At 46.2% G+C, this 21,159-nt stretch overlaps 1 protein-coding gene and 1 pseudogene across 1 annotated transcript in view; both read left to right on the top strand.

Moving 5' to 3' along the window:
* The first annotated feature begins 12,206 nt into the window (after positions 1-12,206).
* Positions 12,207-13,526, top strand: LOC115322055 (annotated as a pseudogene).
* Positions 13,527-14,316: 790 nt separating this feature from the next.
* The window catches only part of LOC8031597 (scoloptoxin SSD14), a 64,021-nt gene continuing 57,178 nt past the window's right edge, over positions 14,317-21,159 (top strand). The window contains exon 1 of the mRNA XM_040211058.1: positions 14,317-14,384. Within this exon, the coding sequence (XP_040066992.1) occupies positions 14,317-14,384 (68 nt within the window). The remainder of the gene's footprint in view (positions 14,385-21,159) is intronic.

Raw genomic sequence — 21,159 nt, 5'->3', positions numbered from 1 at the left:
ATAGTCCTCTCTAGTCGGAAGAAGAGTCTTCAATGGACAGGGAGCAACGCCAGAAATGTTGTGGTTCCTGGACAGGGGAAGAAATGCTTGAGCCTTGAGCTGTCTCTAAAAACCTGAGTCGGCGAGTCCCCTTCCCGAGCTCACTGGAGCTTGCCAAAGCATATGCCCAGCTACGAATGCACGCATGCTCATGAGTGACCTAGAGGGTTGGATGTAAAGGTGACCTCTCTTTCGAAGCCCCTAAGATGAGTATGGTGGGAACTACGCTCTTGCGAGGCCAATCAACAGCTTCATTTTCATCACCTCTCTCTGCGTGTGGGTATACGGGGCTGAGCGTGATCACGTGGCGAAAGATAGACGTACAACTGATCAAACTGAGCTCGTAGCTTGCACCGCACTGTCAGCTCACGAGCCAACGGAGTTGCAAGAGAGAGTAAAAAAATCTGCGAGCTATGCCTCCCCTACCTTTACAACCGACACATGCCGAGCTACGAGCAGGAGGAACAACGAGGACCGTGTTTCATTGGGTGCCTACATGTTTCCGCTCCGGAAACATATAGGAACCCTACGCGGAGCGCCGGAAACATGGAGGAACCCTAGCGTTTCATGTGACGAGAGGCAAGCAGTTACCGGAGGCCCCGGTCTCGGCGTATCAAACGCTACTCTGTGAATTGGTTTTCCGCTGGTTTTTGTTTTATGGAGACCACGGGGCACAATTCATGTATGACTACATTTCAAATGAGGCTGAGGCTATGATCAGAACCTGATTTGTGAGCAGGCGCCTCGGCTGCGCAAGCTGCTTCGTTCGAAGCTATATAGGTCGCTCACATTTGCAGTCAAGAGCAAAACCTTTTACATATAACTATTATTTATTGTATGTGTGCTCTTTGGCCACTCATGCGTCAAAGTTTTCGCTTAGCCATTGAAAGTGTAAAGTTACGCGTGCGCTTGTTTTTTTTTGTTTTTGTTTTTTTTTTATGTCGGAATTGCATTGAGAATATGTGGTGAAGCTGCTTACGCAGGGTTTTGTCCGTAAACGCTTCATTTGTCTCTCTTTACGTCGAACCGCACAACCCCCCAAAAAATATTCCTGGCTACGCCACTGAGCGGGACGAAACTGCTGGCATCATGTGCCTGTACCATGCTCCCGCGGCAATTTTCATAAATAGTGACTCCACTCCAATAATTGCCTTCTGCGTGCTGCCATCTTTGTCTACTGGGCTGTGGAACGCCTTCTGCGCGTGCGCGATAGCCCTCCTCGGTGGTATATCAAACGCCGCGTATGCGTACACAACCCGGTGACTCAGCATTTTTTTTCTAGATGATAGTTGCTGGAAACCTGTGCATGAGCGTGTTTTAGGCGTTCTGGATTATCAAGAACAATAGAGAGCTCTAGTAGACCGTTTCGATACCTCCGATAACGGTACCCAATAACGACACAATGCATGCGCAAAGGCGTCAGCAGAGTTTCGTTATCGGAGCCATCGGAACGATCTACTAAAACTTTCTAAAATGTGCGTGAACGATCAGCCGTGGACCTTTGTTACTGAAGGAGCACGAGTTCAACTAAGGTCTTGGATAGAAAGTTTGGGTTCGAGTTTTTGATTCTTTTTGGAAAATCGAGACAAGCATTCGGTGGTCGTAGGCGTATCGGAAGGCCAGATCGAGTGATGCAGCAAGAATTTCTCCGCGGATTTTAAAGGGGACTGGGGGTGTACGTGCATATGCAGTATTCATGACACATAGACGTAGCTATATAAGAGTGGATGATTATATTAATTATTATTATAATAATGATAATAAACCAATGCTTATTCTTAACTCCCCGGGTGGAAGTGTAATACCGTAGCCCGGTTGAAGATTAAATCAAGTTCGGGGATTTGAGCCCTGCAAAGTCAGCGAAAGGTACAACGCTACGAGCGAATACATGAAATTGAAGAGAGAAAAAAAAAAGTTACAGATAGGTGAAAGATGTAAAGACAAAATCGAGCAATTTAACTCACGTTGTGTGAAGCACAGAAATATAACAGGTAGCCAAGAATGAAAAGTCTACTCGCAGAACAAGAGCGATTAAGTTAAGTTACAAAAATAAAAACAGGCGAACAGGTTGCACTGTAGGACGTGAACAAAGCGGAGCAAAGTGTCTCACCTATAGCACCCCAAGCCACGAAATAAAATAAAAAAAATATATTCTCAAAAACAAAATATTTGGTTAAATAAATCGATGATGTTAGAGTGGACAAAAGTACCTCGGGAACTGCATGACAGATGGTAAATTAACACGCACATCCGAAAACAAAGTAGTCGCAGAAACCATACCATTTTTACTAAACTCTTTTTTTTCTTCTTTTTTTAGATATCGGGAAAGTTCTTAGTTTATTATTCTCGGGAATATGGAATCATGCGTCTGGCTGCACCGGATTTCGCAGAACGACGAGGCACTACGGAACGTTTTCCTGTTCGCAGCATTCTAGGAAAGTCATACTCAATGTTGAATGAAAGTTTTCAACAATATTGAAGCATCATAATTATAGCAATAAAAATGAGAATAAAAATGTTACATTTGATCCACATTTTAAGGAACGAAAAATTGACAACCGCTGGCCTGACTGCACTCGGTGCAACTTGACCTATGACAGAGCAGTCTAAACTATGGTCACGGCGAATTGGAGCGCGCTGACTCCGCTCATATTATTGAAGACATGAAAATTGAGAATTAAGAACAAAACGAGCGTGTTGGTAACGGTAATTAGACATGAGGAAGATACATAGAAAGGATACAAGGATACTCCGTTGTCCGTCCCCCCTTTCTATGTATCTTCCTCATGTCTAATGAAAATTGCGGGAGAGCTCCGATGACAATGACCAGCTACTCACATGCACAAATACACATGAATGAGAATGACCACGAATGTATACGTGCATGTGCACAAAACAAACAATGCAGCTGCAAATAATTGCAAAACATGTGTAGCCCCAAAGGAGAATTGAACGCTGCCAAAGCTGTAGAATAAACACGCCACCAATCTGAGTAGAAATCTTTAGATGTCACACTACCTGAACATGTATACGTCCCATCCTGAATTATAATTTAACCAAAACTGTATGTATTAAACCAGCTTGCCAGCATCCGGTTCGCGGTTAGCGGTTTTGTGGTTTTACCTTACGTCATACGGTTTTACCTTAAGTCAATGTATAATTATGTTAGTAGATTCAGAATTAAATACTAGAGTTTTGCTTTCTTGATAGTTCAGCAAGAATTTCTTGTCTCCTCGCTTTTTATCGGATGCATTCGGTCGCTCGAATTCATCTTCTGGGTCACTCAGAAAGAGTAGGACGCGCACCAGAACGCAAACGCCCTCCAGCAGATATTTACACTAAATTTACAGTACTCTACAATTCTTCCGGGCTATTTTTTACAGGACAAATTGCATTGCAGACATGAGTCATCGAGCCTGTTGCGGTATTGTGACATGTACCTCCGCGGACAATATGAGCTGAAACAACAGGACGTTTTTGTGTCCGCGGTTTCCACAAGCTCTACTTTCTCTCAATTTGACAAATAGTCCGAAGTATAAATGGGACCTCAACTTCGCATTCCATTCCTATAGTTCGGATCCCAACTCTTTCAAGAATCAGCAGGTCCGTCCTTGAACGGTACCTCGACGCCCCAAGAGCTCTTTCAGCTCGTGAAGAACGGTTTCGCTTCAAGCACTATCGACCCCCGGCGCACAAGAAAGACAACTTGGCGATGAAGAACTCTTTCGCATCAAAAAAGGAGCTTAAAATAACCCCTTATAGTTTTTTCGCAAAGTACTCTTTTGGGGGCTGCTTAACAAAAACTTTTTAACTATGGATCAACCAAAAAAACACCGAAGTGTGTTTTTTTTTTACGACCAGATATTTTTTAGAGTGTACGCCAAAGAAGTTTTAAGGACCGTTTCAGCTTAGAACGTCCGCGATAGCACCTATACCAGTGTTCACGCATCATCGCAGCAGGGTCCTATAAAACTCGCACATCATCGCCACGCGGCGCTGAAATCGATGACTGCAAAATGGAGGCCCGGTGCCATCGAATCGAACCTCGGAAGGCCGTCCTGACAGAGCTTGCTCGCGAGTCGGCCAAGCAGCAAGTCCTTCTCCGTTCGAATTGATGACGGACTGCAGCGGAGGCCACGCGCCATCGCAGCCAATCCGGCGCAGTGAACGTGCCACGTGACTGCTCGGGCCCAAACTTCGCTGCGTTCTTCCTGAAGGTCATGCGACACTCGCGCGACAATGGATAGGCTTTGAATGGCTCGTTGCTTCTCCTGCTGTGCATGGTTAGGTGAAATGGGGTACAGATAACGGGTATACTTTTTTTTTACAAAAAGCCCGGCGAGGGCCTACACGCCCCTAATCTTCCGACCGGTCGTAATTCGCCAGCTGTTCAGAGCTCCCGCAAAAATGTTTCGGAAACTTTTTTTTTTCTAGTTATAAGATGGTCGGCATTCGACGATCAGAAAGCGCGTTTGCCTTGATCCTCCAGTTTAGTCGGGCGCTAGTCTGGGTTTTAAATGATCATTCCAATAGCTCCGATAAAGGTATAGCCGACACTCGGCCGCATGCATGCATGCGACCCCATCGTTATCGGAGTGATCAGAACGCTCTACCAAAACTTCCTAATGGCTCTGGTTGCAGCGTGGCTCTATGCTACTCTTTTTTGTCACGTGACATAACCCGTCGGAGCGGCTCGTGTCAACTCGTGTAAGATTTAGGACAGAACCTACGCGTTCTTTCATTAGCGGCCAAAAAGCGAACCTTTTTTTGTTTGAAGGCAGAACGCGCCTCCCTATGTAGTGATGCTCGAACGGGCAGAAATGAAGCGAGAATTCGTCTGCTTTAGAATTTATTCTTATGAAACGAAAAAAGTTCGCTCGCGTCTATACGCGAGCTAAAATTGCGTCATCGTTACTGTATTTTGGTAACATTATTCTCTCCCACGGTTATCCTGCTTGTCACCCGCCTCTCCTATGACGTTCTCAGCGTTTTTGCATTCACCACGTCACCTGGGAGCTACCTCGCAAACCAGTATGCAGACAACCAGCAGGACGTATGAAATGCGCTGCCCCCATTTCTGCTATATATATATATATATATATATATATATATATATATGAACGAATATGTGCAGATGAATGAACCGTACTTAATCCAATGAATTAAAGAATCCAAGTTTTCAGGAACCCGCCGAAAGCCAAAAAACGGCGGAGCCAGGATTCGGCGGGTACCTGAAAACTTGGATTCTTTAATTCATTGGATTAAGTACGGTTCATTCATCTGCACATATTCGTTCATATCCTCCTCGGAGACCACGTACGATGACGTGAAGTGCCCGTGTTGTATATATATATATATATATATATATATATATATATATACCGGGTGTTTTTGCGAAGATTTTCAGAAATCTTAAAAATTAGGGCGTTTGAGAAAAGAAGAAACTGTGTTCGGGAACAAACTACCAGCCACGGCGGACGTCAGGAATTGCCAAAAACATACTAATTAGCCAGCTAATTAATTAAAATTTGTTAATTAACTTTTTAATTAGGGGAAATATACATATGGTTCCAATTAGAAAGTTGCTGAGCGTTATTGAAAACCACTAAATCAGTCGTTTTCAGAAAGACTTTGAGCGCGTGAGAAGCGTAGTAGTGCACTAAAGTTACCGCTCTTTGAGCAGGTACAAAGCTAGCGGTTGCGATAAGGCGCCCGCGCGATTTTTCCGTCTCTTATCTAGCCCCAGCCTTGTACCTGCTCCACGAGTGGTAACTTTAGTACAATACTACGCTTCTCACGCGCCGAAAGTCTTTCTGAAAACGACTGATTTAGTGTTTTTCAATAACGCTCAGCAACTTTCTAATTGGAACCATATGTATATTTCCCCTAATTAAAAAGTTAATTAACAAATTTTAATTGATTAGCTGGCTAATTAGTATGTTTTTGGCAATCCCTGACGTCCGCCGTGGCTGGTAGTTTGTTCCCGAAGACAGTTTCTTCTTTTCTCAAACGCCCTAATTTTTAGGATTTCTGAAAGTCTTCGCAAAAACACCCGGTATATATATACATATATATATAGGTAAAGTAAGGTAAATATAAAAACAATGGACCGGGAAAAGTTAATGTAAAAGATGCGTACTGTCGGAGTTACTAATTCGAAGTTTATTACGACGTTTCGAGCGGGGACCGCTCTTCATCAGGTAGGGAGTGTACAGCCCGCGAATGTTTATATACCCCTAAGAAGAAATTAGAGAGAGTAAAGTGCAGTAGGAAATAGAAACAGCGTTGACAAAACAGATAGTTTACACAGAAAGGAGAGGGCACCAAAACTTGACAATCATCAAAAAAAAAAAAAAATTTGCAAAAAAAAAGAAAAAAAAACTATTTACGCTCGCGCGCAAAAAAAAAAAAAGAAAAGAAAGTTGTTGGTGGAGAGATTATTTCCTCTCACACAAAAAATAAAAAAATAAAAATAAAAAGTGTTTGGAAGTCTTGGTTGGGAAGGGGTGGCTCGTCTTCAAACCAGAAATAGGATACATGTGACCACCGACGCCCCCAAATCCCGTGGCATTCCTTTGTGCTAGAGGTCGAAGTTAAACACTTTGGGGGATTTTTCCTTGGATAAGGAGCGGTAGGGATGTGACAGTCTATGCCTGCCTGAAGTTATATATATATATATATATATATATATATATATATATATTATTTATTTTGTCAGCTTAAAATTGAGCTCACAAAATAATAGACAACTTTTTTTTTTTAAACGAAGTTTTCGTGTTAAGTTTCAGGTAATCTAATTATAGAAATCGAATTTTTCAAGGCCTGTCCAAAGTACTGGTTCTTAGGACTGCTCCCGGTACTTACTTCAATTATGCACACGAATGCGATACGATATACCTATTATCTTCTGAATGAAAAAATACAGTTACCTGTGGTCTTAATTGTTAGATTTATATGGAGTATAATGATTATACTCCAACACACGGCGCTCACGTCACACGCCTGCTGCGGTGGCGTGACGTCAAAGCCACAACATGCGGATTCTGCGCACGCAGAAACTGAATTCCCCGAATTCCCATGGAGTGATGTATATGGACTATTATGTTCATACACTAACACCTGGCTTTCACGTCACGCCGCTGCCTTGGCGCTGCGGTCGTTGCGGCCCATGCGCAGTGCCCACTCTTGATGAGGGCAAACGCGGACTTGTTTCGAAACAGCGGGGGTGTATAGTGATGTCGTAAAAAAGAAGCGTTTAGATTGCATTAATCTCTACAGCAAAAATTGGTTTCAATTTTTAAACCTTATCGAAGACTTCGCGGACGTCGACAGAAATATATCTGGAATTTCCGCGGGAGTTCGTGAGCAGTTTCATAAGGAAGGACTCACGCGATGCAAGACGGTGCAAAACGCCATCGCACTTTAACTACATGCGCAGCAATATCGGCAAGAAGTTGTTTTGTGTACCTTTCTGTTCGCGACCCAACACTTGGTTCCCCTTTCTGTAAAGGCACGGAGCTAGGCCTTTGAAATTTCATAAAGTAAAAGAGTAAAGCTATACGCACTCCGGAGTGCACTTCGGACGGAAATGGCTATACGCACTCCGCTTTTCTCGTACAAAAAACGAGTGGTCACAACCAGTTTTCCAAGCGGTGGCATGGCATAGGGGTCAAGGAGTCCGCTTCATACGCAAGTGGACGTGGGCTCCATCCGCGGTGGGCCTACGTCTTTTTTTTTTTTTTTTTTCTGAAACATTTTGTTTTGTCGAGGCATTTGGCGATATTTACGACATTTCTTTTTTTTTTTGCGATGAACAGTTAAAAAAAAAAAAGAAATCGAATGCTGTCGAAAATCTTTGCAGAACTAAATGGTACGGGACTCCTTTTCCGGAGGTGCGATCGGGGACAGCGGGGCTTGGATTACCGGCTGGACGCCGCGAAGCGGCGTGTACTGGTTACGTTTTGTAATTAGCAGCCGATACTGTCGCCGCGAAGCGGCGTGAACGCAGGCAGGGGGCCGGGTTAACGAGCTCCCCAGTGATTCACGCGCCGTTCGAAAAGGGTGGCCTGAGCGGCATGATCTCTCGGAGGAGTGCGTATAGCCATTTCCGCCCGAAGTGCATTCCGGAGTGCGTATAGCTTTACTCAAAGTAAAAACCTATTACTAAATTACGCGGCTAATGAAAGCTTGAGCTCGCCGCGTGGGCCTCAATTTTTACTGCCTCTTTTAACATCGGCATCGTAATCTACGTACCATGCGGAGTCCATTGCCTAACAGGCTGCCTCTAACTTCATGGCAGGCTTATAGATTGGCAAGGGACGCTGTATACTTAAAAATCATAGGTTTTATTTAGATCGGTTTCAACCTGCACGTGTGTTGAAAACTTTATCGTCATCGGTTGGCGCAATTATACACGGCTGAGAAGCGCACTTGCGCCTTACTGCACGCGTGCCAGTCTCCAGTACAAGCTCAGCGAATTCGGATTGTATGTCACCAAGCTCGACCACGTTAATACAAATTTTCTAACTAAAGCATTAGGAACAGTAGTAATGGAAGTGCTGCGCCATTTGCGGCATATCGCGCCAAAAATGAAAATCTGCTCCATCTCGCGCCAAAGTGTCATTTATGGATCGTGTCTGCCAGCAAATACATGTCGACACGACACTCAGGAAAGCTACCGCCATCTATGAGCAACGGCGGCAACCTTTCTAGCCTTTCCATTCTGGCTTGCCGACTTGCGGCCGGCCATTACTTCATTCCCACCATAGCACAGCTTCGCTGGTCTTCCTTCTTCACCATATTGGAAAGGCTGAAAGTTTTGCTAAGAATTGCATCACACCTGCGCCGAAATGGGCTTAAGCGAAGCAAAAAATAAGAATATTTCATTGTTGGCCTACTTTCATATTCAGAGAAGTGAGAGGAAATGAAAATAGTACAAATATGTATGTCATAGCATCTATACTCTACTTATGCTTTGCTTCATTTTAGGTCAGAGCAGCTCGAACACAGAACCAAGAACACACACACTAAAAGCACAAGTCACTGGGCATTCGCTGCACTTGATTTAGTCGATGAAAGAACACGTACAGGAACATAACGAACGCCATAATGTCGCGCTTTGACGCTGTTTGGTTGATCCCATTGGCTCGTAGCGTCGGTTGCGCTTTAAATTGAGGTGACACGAAGTATAGAGATTACTAGTCAACCGCGCTGGCCGACTGATGCGCTAGCAAATTCATCGCCGAAATCGTCTAAATTTTCGGAAGTTGTCCGCGATAGCAGGAGCTAAAACTCGCGAGAAAACATTGCGAGATAGGAGGATGGCGGCTACTGTGATCAGACAGAACCAGGGTCTTGTACTCCTGATGATATCACTTGATTATCTTCTCTATGGCATGCCTCCGTGCCGCTTCTCATCGCCTCTCTCCTGCGCGCGCGCGTCGAGCTTCACGGCTATGCACCGGAGTGCTAGGAGCAGCGGCTGACACGGGTGAGCGCCCGGGTTAGCGCGATAGGCTCGGAAATTATGCTCAGTGCTATTCCAGGTCTACTCTTTTTTGGTCTTGATTGTACGTTGATCTCTAATTATGAAAAGACTGCGCCGAGAAAAATAAAAATAAACGTGGGTCTGTATTTGAATAAATACGGTATAGTCGAGGCAGTCCCCGTGCAGCTGTCGGTCGAAAATGCAGAGAACTTAGACTTCACTCTGGTTCCAACGCCACCGAAAAGCAGTCACTTTCAAAGCGCACATGTAGGTTTTCACAATATTGGTGGGTGTTTTTTTTTTTTTTTTCAGTCTATAATAATCGCGTACTAGAGGCTCGAATTCGGCAGGTTAATAAAACTTGGGTTGAAGCATTTTTATTGATAGACATGTTAGCGGATGTGCTGGTTTTAGTGGCATTTTACACAAATTATATTTACAAGCTAAATGAAATACCGAGGTGAAAAGTGGGAGGGGAGAGAGACTTTATCCCTTAACTGTCATGTTGCGCTATGATTCATTTTTCAATAATTTTCAGTACCCATTAGTAATGAGTAATATGTATCAGAGAGGAACCCCCTATCACGATCAAATATGAAGTAATTTAGCGCTGCGGTCACCCTTTCTTAATTTTCAAGCGTTGCGATAGCAGATGTTGGCATGTGCTCTAAAAAGCGTCAGTGGCTGTTCCAAACCAATATATTGCCTGTTATAGAACCTGCTACAAAAGGTCAAATGCCACTCTCTTCACTGGAACGAACAAAAAAGTAACGGAAGTAATTTTGGAGTTTTGAGTCGTCGCTGAAGGCGCGACTTGCACTGCTCTTTTGTAAATTTCTAATTTTTCTTTTTTTTTTTTTTAGCCGCTTTGTTAGCGCGCGTGGACAGACGCTGACACGCTGAGACACATGCATCGTGGATGTTAGGGGAGTCAACAGCGCATTCTTTTGTGGTCGCATCTGAGGCAACCCGCCCCAAACAGCAAACCCGCTGAAGCTCGTCCAGAGTCGCCGTAAAGTGGCATACTCATTCCCAACTTCCTCGAACATCAACGCCTTACGGATGTCCGACAACAACTGAACAACAACAAGCGTCGCAATGTTCCCCGGGAATGAATTAGATGACACTCAAAACATATCAATAGACAGTAATTAATCTTTTGGACGCGTATAGAATCTGCATTTTATGGCTCAACAGTTTATTTTAACGGGATCCTACGCGGGACGCAGTTTCGTCTGCTTACTGAGCTGGGGTCGCGATGACGTCAGAACGACGCGGAGCTCTGATTGGCTCCGATTTGAAGGACAGTGGGTAGACCTCGAGCAACGCTACTAGATTACCTCAGTTGTAAAACTCCCGCGGAAGGGGGCACCCCCCTCACTGACTTCAGTCCACCGATGATGATGATAATGGTTTGCGGCTGTTCCCTTTTGAATCGGGCGGTCCCGTAGAGTTTGGGACCTAGCCAGTGGGGATTCGGTTATCCCCGTTGGTGAACTAGCATCCACCAGTTCTCTAATCTTCGCTTCGTGGCTTCCACCTGCTCACGCCACCCTCCGTTGGTTCCCGGTGTAGCGTCGGCGTTGTCGTTGCCGTTAGTCCCACCCGCAGAGTCTGCCACTGAGCTGGAAGCAGACCCAAAGCCGAGTGCCGCTGCCAGTGCGAGCTCCCGGGTTGCCTGTCTACACTCCGCCGCAGTTGCGTCGGAACAGGGGGGCTGGGGGGGCGACCGCCCCCCCCCCCCCTCCCCAGAGATTTTTTAGTAATGGCGGCTCGCGAGCTCGATATTTCGCAAATTTCTCAGAGTGCGATTTTTAAGATATTTCGCGGGCATGAATTTCTCGCATTACGAGTGGAATGATGATGTTCATCATCATGGGATTAGTTATTCGAGGGCTCAATTATTATGGTTATTTTAAAACCAGAAATAAGCAGGAGCTTCTCTATTTCTGAAGCCGAATAAAGCAGTCGATACGCGCCTACGCTGCTCGAAGCGCATATGATTTCGCAGTTCGAGGCTGCAGTAATCCCCGGGGCGTCGTGCCGTGCGGGTACCGCCGAGGACTTGGACGAAGATGGTCGAGTATACGACCCGCAGACCTACATGACTACGCCGCATCCTGGAACACCTCGGTTCCGAAGGAGTCAAACACCAGGATGTCCTTTCAGATAGGCCGCGGTCACAGAACTGAACTTTTTAAGGCATACAAACAACGCATAAATACAAGACGGGCTGCAACGCCCTCATTTGTCATGTCAGTCAATCATCATTCCGATCTTTTGACTATCTGCCAGATCGGTGGTGCCATCTCTGGGCACAAATATAAAAGTCTAAAAACAACAGGCATTCGTTGATTGTTTCTTGAAGTTTCTAAGGTTTGTAAGCATGCCCCCTCCCCTTAAAAGAACGTCCTTGGACAAGTGGTTGCAGGACAATGCCGCGAAGAAAAGAAAACACACTCGGAATTCTTCGACAGCAGTGCCATGTGACACTGAGTGCAGTGTGGGTGACAAGGACACGAGTACTGCACATTCACCGGGATCACGGACAGACGTGGAGGGATCCCAAGCCCCACAATCGTCTCGAATAGGTTCTGTTGCGAGCATCGTAACGAAGTTTCATGCAGCCAGCGACTATCGGTTTCCTAAGAACGCTCAAGGGAGAGCCTGTTTGCCTGAAATGTTCGAGAAGTTCAGATGGCTTCACTATAACTGCGATAGTGACAGTGTGTTATGCTATGAATGTGTTGCATAGTGCGCTATGAAATGCGAAAACAGTGTTCGTAGTGCCGAGGTGACTTTCATTTCATCCGGCTTCAGAAACTGGAAGAAGGCCACTGAGAAGTTTAGAACTCATGAAAAAAGTTAATGCCACAGCCGGTCCGTGGATAGCTTGTTGCAGAGACTGCAGAAAGCACCAGTGATCAAGCTTCTCAGTGAGCAGAGCCTGAAGGAGCAGAATGAGGCGCGAACGGCACTCCGTGTTGTCTTCACTTCCATCAGATACCTTGCACGCTCGGGTCAAGCCCTGCGCGGACATTCGTATGAAGATGGAAACCTGCGGCTTCTACTCGACGAAAGATCTCAAGACGTCCCGGCCTTGGAGATGTGGATGAAAAGGCGGGACAAGTGGCTGAGCGCTGACGTTCAAAACGAAGTCATTGAAATCATGTCTCACGAGCTGCTGCGGGGCATCATACAGGAGGTAAAGCATTCAACCTTCTTCAGCATCATGGCCGACGGCACGACGGACCTTTCATCCTCTGAGCAGTTCTCGCTGTGCATCAGGTGCGTGGATTCAGACACTTTGCATGTAAAGAGGATTTCTGTTGGCTTGTACAACCCGAGTGATACCACAGCCGCAACTCTTTTTGCTGTGATCAAAGACATGATCATGCGGTTGGGTCTAGACTTTCAGAACCTTCGTGGACAGTGCTTTGATGGTGCTGCAAATATGTCAGGAAGGTTAAATGGGGTACAGAAAAAAGTGACCGAAGTGCAGCAAAAAACTGTGTACGTTCATTGCAGCAACCACGCCTTAGATCTTGTTCTGCAGAAAGTTGGACGAGGCTGCGAGCTGATTCGCGACGCGCTTGCCATCGCTAAGGACGTTTCGGGATTCATAATGGAGTCAGCGAAGCGAACGAAAGCATATAAGAATGTTGTGGTATCTCCTGGCCACGAGAGCGAAGAAGGTACCAGCGCCAGTGGAAAAGTATCCAAGCTGCTTCCCCTGTGCCCCACCCGATGGGTTGTTCGAGTAAAAGCGATGATGCGCTTCGTCGAGAACTACGAAAGGGTGCAACTAACCCTGAAAGGCATTTTGAATGACAACGGTATCCGCGAGACGACAAGAAGGCAGCAATACACGGCTTCTTGGAGAAAATGCAAAAGTTCGAGACCGTATTTGGTCTCAACTGCGCCATCACAATATTTGGACCATGCGAAGAACTTGCAACATCGCTGCATAAGCCGGTTACTTCTGTGGGAGGAGCGCTGAGGGCGACGGAGGTCCTGGAAGCACACTTGACAAGGCAAAGAAAGGAGAGTGGTTTCCAAGAAGTGTACGAACGTACAGAGGGGGCAGCAAAGAAGCATAAGCTAAAGGCCCCTTCAAACAAGACCATGTGATGCGGTCCTCCAAGAAGGTTCGAACACAGCAGCGAGCCCTGTCAACCAGCGTTTCTAGACGCGGAGACAGGCCTTCGGAAGCAGTTCTACGAAGCGTTAGATTGTGTTCGCGCCGAGCTTGCAAGACGATTAAAGCAACCAGGCATGCAAAGTCTCGCACAACTAGAGCAAATAATTTTGTGCGTTATTCAAGAGAAGCCACAAACTGCAGAAGGACTTGAAAGGAAGTTAGGATCCCACGCTACTGATTTTTACCTGGAAAGCCTTTCATGGCAGCTGAATATGTTTCCCTCGCTCTCAAGCGGTCAGATCGGCTCCGTACCCGAGTTGTGCCGTGCTCTGGGCAGACGAGTCCCAGAGGTCAAGAGGATGATGACTGAGGTGATGCGCCTTACGGCACTTATAATGACAGTGCCAGCGGCGCGGCATCAGCTGAACGAAGTTTCAGCGCACTTCGGCGTATCAAGAATTACCTCAGAGGTACCATGTCACAAAAGCGACTGACTCAGGTGATGCTGCTGCACGTAAATAGTGAGCGAGCAGCAAAACTTGATCTGAACTCTATCATCAGAGAGTTCGTGTCGAGGACGGCTGAACGACGAACCGTTTTCGGGCACTAGTGATCTCTTTTTTATTTCACGCTGTTTGAAGACGTCAACATGGGAGAAAAACAAGATCACCACATTCCAAAAGAGGAAGGACATATATTCGTTCTAAATAAACGTTTGTGAGCGTTTAGATTTTATATATCCATATTGTTCTAGATGCTTCATCCCCCCCCCCCACCCCAATTCCGTTGCCCCCCCCCCCCCCCCCCCCACCTCAGAAATACTTCCGACGCCACTGCTCCGCCGGTTGAACTGGTTGCAGACCGGTGCACGACAGCACATGGTGTTCCACTATCTCATCCGCCAGACCACTCACACCCGACATGCTGAAGATTCCAGCGTCTGGTCGAAGCGACGGCGATACACCTGCGTTCGCAGCCCTCCTGCGCGTGACTCAAAGAGGAGCCGGCTGCCCAGGCTGTTGTCGTATAGTCGATTTGCTGCCGAAATTTCTTTCTTATATGAATGGTACATATGTAGCGTCAACTTAGACTTTGCCGTTTCTGCCCACGGAGCTGCCTCCTCCTCTCTCACCCTGTTTCGTATCTCCAGGTCCCACTTTCTACTTGATGTAATAGTTACAGGGGTTGAAAAGAAGCCGTATTTCTTCTCTAACTGATACAGCCGCTTCCTCCAGCCAGTCTGCACTCCCGTGAGATAAGTGTAGGCGAAGAGTCTCTTCGCTTACCGGCCGTGGTCCATGAGACGGAGACGGCTCTCGTAGGTTATCTCACTGGTCGCCTCTCTGGCCTCAAAAGACGACTACCCAAGGTCTCCCTAGACTGCTTTGGTGGCCACCATTCTGTGACAGCCCAGAGCCTGCCTCCCGACCTCTCGTTGGCGACGTTCCATGACTTCCCGCACTGTGCCAGGGACACAAAGAACCCCGTTGGCGAAGGTTAATCCGGGCACCACAACCGCCTTCCAGAGTTCGCGAGTCACCAGAGAACGATTGCAACTCCAAAGTTTACGTTTTCGGAGTACATTCGTACCTCGCACGGCTGCCTGTCGAAAGTGGGCATAATGCTCGGACAATTACTCCGGCTTATTGGTCAGTACAAGTCCCAGGTATTTGTACGACTCCTGCACCTGTGCTTGCTCGCCGTTCAGCACCAGACTGTCTAATTTAGCTTCTTCGGACCCGGCGGCCACTCAGGGAACTGCACGTTACTTCTATTTTGGCTTTAATCGGCCATTTTGGTGCCAAAACCGATACAGCGGAAGAGGTTACAGGGGTGCCACCCCCTCTCCCCAGCGGACGCGCCGGGAACTACTACTGAAGTTAAAATGCACCTAGGTCGGGACGCGCTACCTGAAAGCACCGCTGAGGCATGGTTGTATAAAAACAATATTAATTGTGCCGCAAAACCTTGCAAACTAAAGATTATACAAACATCACGCACCCTTCATTTTTTACTAAACTCCAAAAAATTTTATACAAAAAGAGTCTTTTCCGTTTGTTTTTACACAAAAACATGCTTTCTAAAAGCTCAATGTGACCACAGTACAGACAAATGATAAAGAGTGGCGCTGTTGTCGTATTTAGCTCGGTCTCGGTGGACGCCAGCGGCCCAGGTTTCGACGGTGAGTTTCCCAACTGAGTTCTTTAGTAACGTTGGTGTCAGACCTTGAACGCCATCTAGACGCTGCGCTTCGAAACGTAGGTATTCCATAGAATACACTCCAGTTACCAGAACAGCCATCCGGCGCGTCGAGCGACGGGAGGCGAGTCGTGGTGAGTGAGGGGGGGGGGGGGGGGGGGGGTACTGCTTGTGCAAGCAGCCTCTATGAGCAGTTCCGTAACTGACCTAATCTAATAATGATAATAATAATAATAATGTTTATTTAATGTGCCCAAAAACAACCACGCAGGTCTTCACACTTGAGCACACAAGATAAAAAGAAGAAACTCAGCAGGCGCACCGCTTCAAATGTACGAATTAGCATGACTAAAAATAGGTTGCACACTTCATACAAAATGTAATACAGTTTCAACTTTCAACTACACTTGCCAAGTTCCGGCAAAAAACTGAGACATGTGAAAATGTCTAAGCTAGAGGATGCGATTCTATTGAATGAAATCTGCATACGGGGCAGTGATGAGAGTTTAGACATGAATCCAACGTAAAAGACAGTAAAATTTCTGGTAACGCGACAAGGGACATGAAAATCGACAGAATTCAGAAGTAGGTTAGCATATCAGTCCATCCATTTACTAGCGAGGAGAAACGAGAGCTATCACTCAAACTGATTCAAATGAAAGACATGCTTCGCAACGAAGAGCTCAAGGATCACTTCAGCAACAACAGAATTCACTGGAATTTTATTGCGAAGCGTGTCCAATGGTGGGGCGGGTTCCATGAGCGTTTTGTGCGGTCAGTCAAGACATCACTGAAAAAGGTCATCGGCCGAAGACTCTTGATCGAGGAAGAACTTGGAACCCTGCTTGGCGAGATAGAGGCTGTCATTAATTCGAGACCACAGACTCTCACCTACAACGAAAGTCAAGAGCCTCAACCCTTGTCCCCATCATGCTTTCTTGTTAGCAAGCGACTGACGTTGTTACCTCACTCGACAGTTCCGAACCTAAAGTACGTTGAAGCTGAAACGCCACGGAAGCTCTGGAAACACAGACAAGAAGTCATGAAGAGCTTTTAACAACGTTGGTCGAGAGGGTACCTGACAGAACTACAGTGAAGCGGCCTGTACAGCTGACTGCTGGTATCTTCGGGGTGTGAAAAAATAGACTAAATGCGTTTTCCGGGGGGTGGATGTGGAAATTATTCAGAGCGCGCGAGGACATCGTAAATAGGGAGCAAGCACGCGACCAAAGCAATGTATCTGCAACGAAGTCGGCCGTTTGGTCGCGAGCTGTGCACTACAAGGAGAAGATGAAATGGCTCCCGAATCACGTTGACAATTCTGTACCCGATGTCGGACAACTAAATTAGTTTGTTTTTATTAAAGCAAAGCATCAACCTCAAACCAAAGAGGATCCGTAATTTTTTGTACAACGCTAATAAATTAAAATTTAAATATTTCGTCAAAAACATTTTTTTTTTTTTTTTACGTGGAATGTCTTAAAAAGTTGGCCATACGTACGTCTTGGTGTCGTCGGTTGCTAGCGTCACGCTGGTTGTGAGACGCTGCAATACGCGCTAGTGATGATGACGACGCAATCTGCGCGGTGCTGCGTCGATCCACTAGATACGACGTTTTGGGGGGTAAAGGCGCTACAGTAAACTCCCAGGCCGATAGAAGCAAGTCCGCTGTTCGTTTAGACGAGACTACATACAGTGCCTGGCACGAGTCTTCGCACGGAGCGTTTAACGTTCCATCCCGCTTATGGATCGAAAGTGGACGCGGCACGCTGTCGGACGTGACGACCCTAGCGGTTGGCCGTAGAAATTATGGCGAAAAAGGTGAGCGGACGCAAGGATCGCTGTCGGCGCGGCGTCCCAATAGACCTTTCCCGAGTAGCGTCCTGCGCACGCGCGAGCACCCGGTACCAAGCGGCAGAAGTCGGCACAAAAAATCGAGGAAATTCGGATGGAGGCTGTGGATCAGCGAGTAGAACACGTAATTGGAGCATATATTGTCTTACAAAAAAAAAAAAGAAAGAAAGTGGAAGGAAGGAAAAACACAACGTTTGGGGGGACGCCACGGATGCCCCTTTCTGAAGTCGCGTTGGGCACGCGGCGCAGCTCAGAGAGCGAAGAAACTGATAGCGTTATCGCTTGGTAGCGCGGGTAGGTCACGTTCTCGATTTTTAGTTCGTACAGCCACCGCTTGGTGCCGTCGGTATGTGGAAAGGTCCATTCGTTTCTTCTTTGGTTTCGGTCGACTGCCTGACTGCAGACCGACTTGCGGCGGAACAGGCGTCTGTCACATCCACCTCCACAAATGGTTCCACCGCCAGGATAGCAACAGGCAAAAGCGTGACGCTTTTAGGACGTCGTCGGGAGGAAATCGAGGGATGTACAGGTCTCACGTTTTGAGCAGCACCCCTGGCGAGTAAAATCGGTCATTTTTGGGTCGCCTTTCTGTCCCGCGTCACGTTGCGTCCTTGCAAACGCTCTGTCAGTGCCCGTGGACAGACGCTGAGGGACGCTGACAGACGGCAGTTTATGCCCGTGCATGGTGGGACGCTGGGACGCCGCTTCACGTCAGCATTAAACAGTTGCGTATCGCGAACGCTATACTTCATTTCAGCTTAAGTCCAGATACAGCCGAGGCTACGACCCCGAGCATGTGGCCCTGAACAATGCTTGCACTGCACGAGCGTGCGTGCTTGGCAGGGACGCTGAAAGCCCGGTGCTGGCGCTTGTAGCATCGGGTGCGTCTGTACTCAAGCTGAAACGAAGTATAGCAGAGGCGCCTCCTTTCTGGTCGCAGCTTGTGGACGCTATGTGCCGAGAAAGTGAGGAAGAGGGGGAGACGAGATCGCGCTGAGACGTCAGAACGCCGAGCTCTGGTTGTTAGGAATAGTGGGTAGGCCTAAAGCTAGCCTCCTTTCTCTCCACATCACTCGTCGAACGCATCCGAATGCGAAAGTCGGACGCCGGCGATCCGCGTTTATAACGCGTTCGACGAATGCAGTGTGTACAAAGCCAGCTAGCTTTAGATCCACGTACTAATCATTCCAACCAGAGCTCGGCGTTCTGACGTTCCCGTGCGCTTTGATCTAATTCTCCGTCAGTTTGTCGGCGCATAGGGCTCTTTGGCAGAGAGAAACGCCCTTAGAGACGCACACCAGTCGGAGACGCGCTCCAGGCACCTACGCGGTCGTTGGCGTCTAAAATGGCAAAATTATCCGTGTGGGGCAATACATCGTTATGCTCTCGCCATGACGTTAAAAGCTTTTCAAGTTTGCAACGTAAATGACACTTGCTCTATTCGTCGCCTCGCCTTTTTTCCGAGTAGGAATGTTTTACTCTATTGTCGTCGCCCACACCCTAACCTGGAGCCACGTAGTTGGGACGGAGAGTAATAAAGAAAAAAAGTCTATAGGCGCACCCATCAAGTTTGAACATATACTCTTTGCTTTAGTGATTGAATTAACGGGTATTCGTAAAAAAAGAATGCTTGCAGAGCTTTATCTTTTACTTCTCTCGTATACAGGCGGGAAATTCTTAAGTTGAAGTTTCTCTTCACGCTAAAGAATAACTTGTGTAACATTAAAGGCGTATGGTCGTGACTGCTCATGCGTCATGCATAAGACACGGTCTGCAGGCATGATGACAGAATAATTTGCGTGCACGCCTCTACCAGGTTCGAGGTTTGCTTCACACATATGTATGCTTCCAGCATGTCTGCTGGCAGTTTTCGTACGACTCATACAGGGAAGACCTCAGACTGTCTTTTATGCATGATATATTGACAGTGGAACCGCGGCTTAAGGCACTCGAGTACGCGTATATACCTCCGTCAGTTCAAAGCTGCCCGGAAAGGCAATTCTGAGAAAATAGAGAAAAAAGCCAACAACGATATTTTCGAATACTCTTTTTTGTTTAACCCAGAAACGGCTGCAGAGTGGAACAACAATTCTTTTTCCGGGATCATAATCGATAGCGCGAGCACTGACGGTTTCATATAAATAGCTCGCTTGATCTGCCGGGGGAATTGTGACTTACACTATCCATACGCCATATTACTTGGCATTAAAATCCAAGAATCATACTTCTGGATAAAAAATTGTCTTGCTTTGAATGTTTATACAGCCTTGATGTTGGTGCGACTCAACGGGTGACCCGTCGCCTAGCTGTAGATGAGAAATTTAGCCAGTGCAGTACTACCGCAAACCTGGGAGTTTTAACGTGCATCACGCAGTAGTGATTACACGAACGCGTCCCGGTACGAAACTCATCGAGATCGAATTTCCGTTAGGCCATATTTATGCTGGAATTGTTGTCGAAGCATATGCCATTTGGCGTGATGATTTTGCGTTTATAAAAATTATGTGTTGACGGTTTACTCGTATATCTCAATGCAATTTTCAATACACAGGTGCCTGCAAAAACAAATTTTTTAGTAATATTAATAATAACAAAAATAATAATAATGTTAATAATAAGAATAATAATCAATCAATCCATTTCATTGGGTGTCCAGGGACAACCATTCGGTCTTGGTACTGGTGCATCGGACATAAAAATGTTTAAAAACAAGGAGAATACTCACATTACAAGATAAAACATGAAAATTATAACTAGACAAAAACACACAAACATCAGAACCAGCGACACATAAAATTAGAAGGTAAATATTTACGTTGCAAGTTCATGTGTTGGTGCTGCGCCTTGAAGATGATGTAAATAGTCGGGAGAGTACATCACGCAGAGAGAAGAAAAAAGAAAGTGTAAACTTCCAAATATTTGTGGCCATGTAGCCCTCATACCATTTGTAATGATTATAGGGTAGTTCATAGGTGATAGTAAGATGTCGGCTGGGATGAGCTTCAAGAGTAAAACAACGTGTCTACAAAGTCACAAGAAAAATAAAATTCGTATGCGATTCACTGTAAAATTTGATCACCTTGCAGCTTTGCCTTAATTGGAACAGGTTTTTGATTGAGTGGTCGAATTTTTTTCAGTTGGATCGAGTCAAGTATATCCAGTTTTTCAGCGTAACCGTTGCAACAATCCAATAACCTGGGAATTGGGCACCAATGACTGAATTTTCTAGATATATATAAAGGAGAACTGAGTTTTGTAGGTACGCTAGGGATTTTAATATTCACATCAGATATGAGACTTGGGGAGTGAATCGGGCTGTGAGGGGTTTTAAACGAATATACCAAATCCGCGTTTCTCTACGTCGATGTAAGTCAGGTAATCCAACACGTTCACATATCCACACGTTCAGAAGTCACAATAATAATAACAATAATAATAA

Source organism: Ixodes scapularis, unplaced genomic scaffold, assembly GCF_016920785.2.
Source record: "Ixodes scapularis isolate PalLabHiFi unplaced genomic scaffold, ASM1692078v2 PGA_scaffold1__304_contigs__length_218370807, whole genome shotgun sequence".
Lineage (NCBI taxonomy): Eukaryota > Metazoa > Arthropoda > Arachnida > Ixodida > Ixodidae > Ixodes > Ixodes scapularis.
The sequence above is the reverse complement of the archived record's forward strand: the minus strand, read 5'-3'. Positions and strand labels throughout refer to the sequence as shown.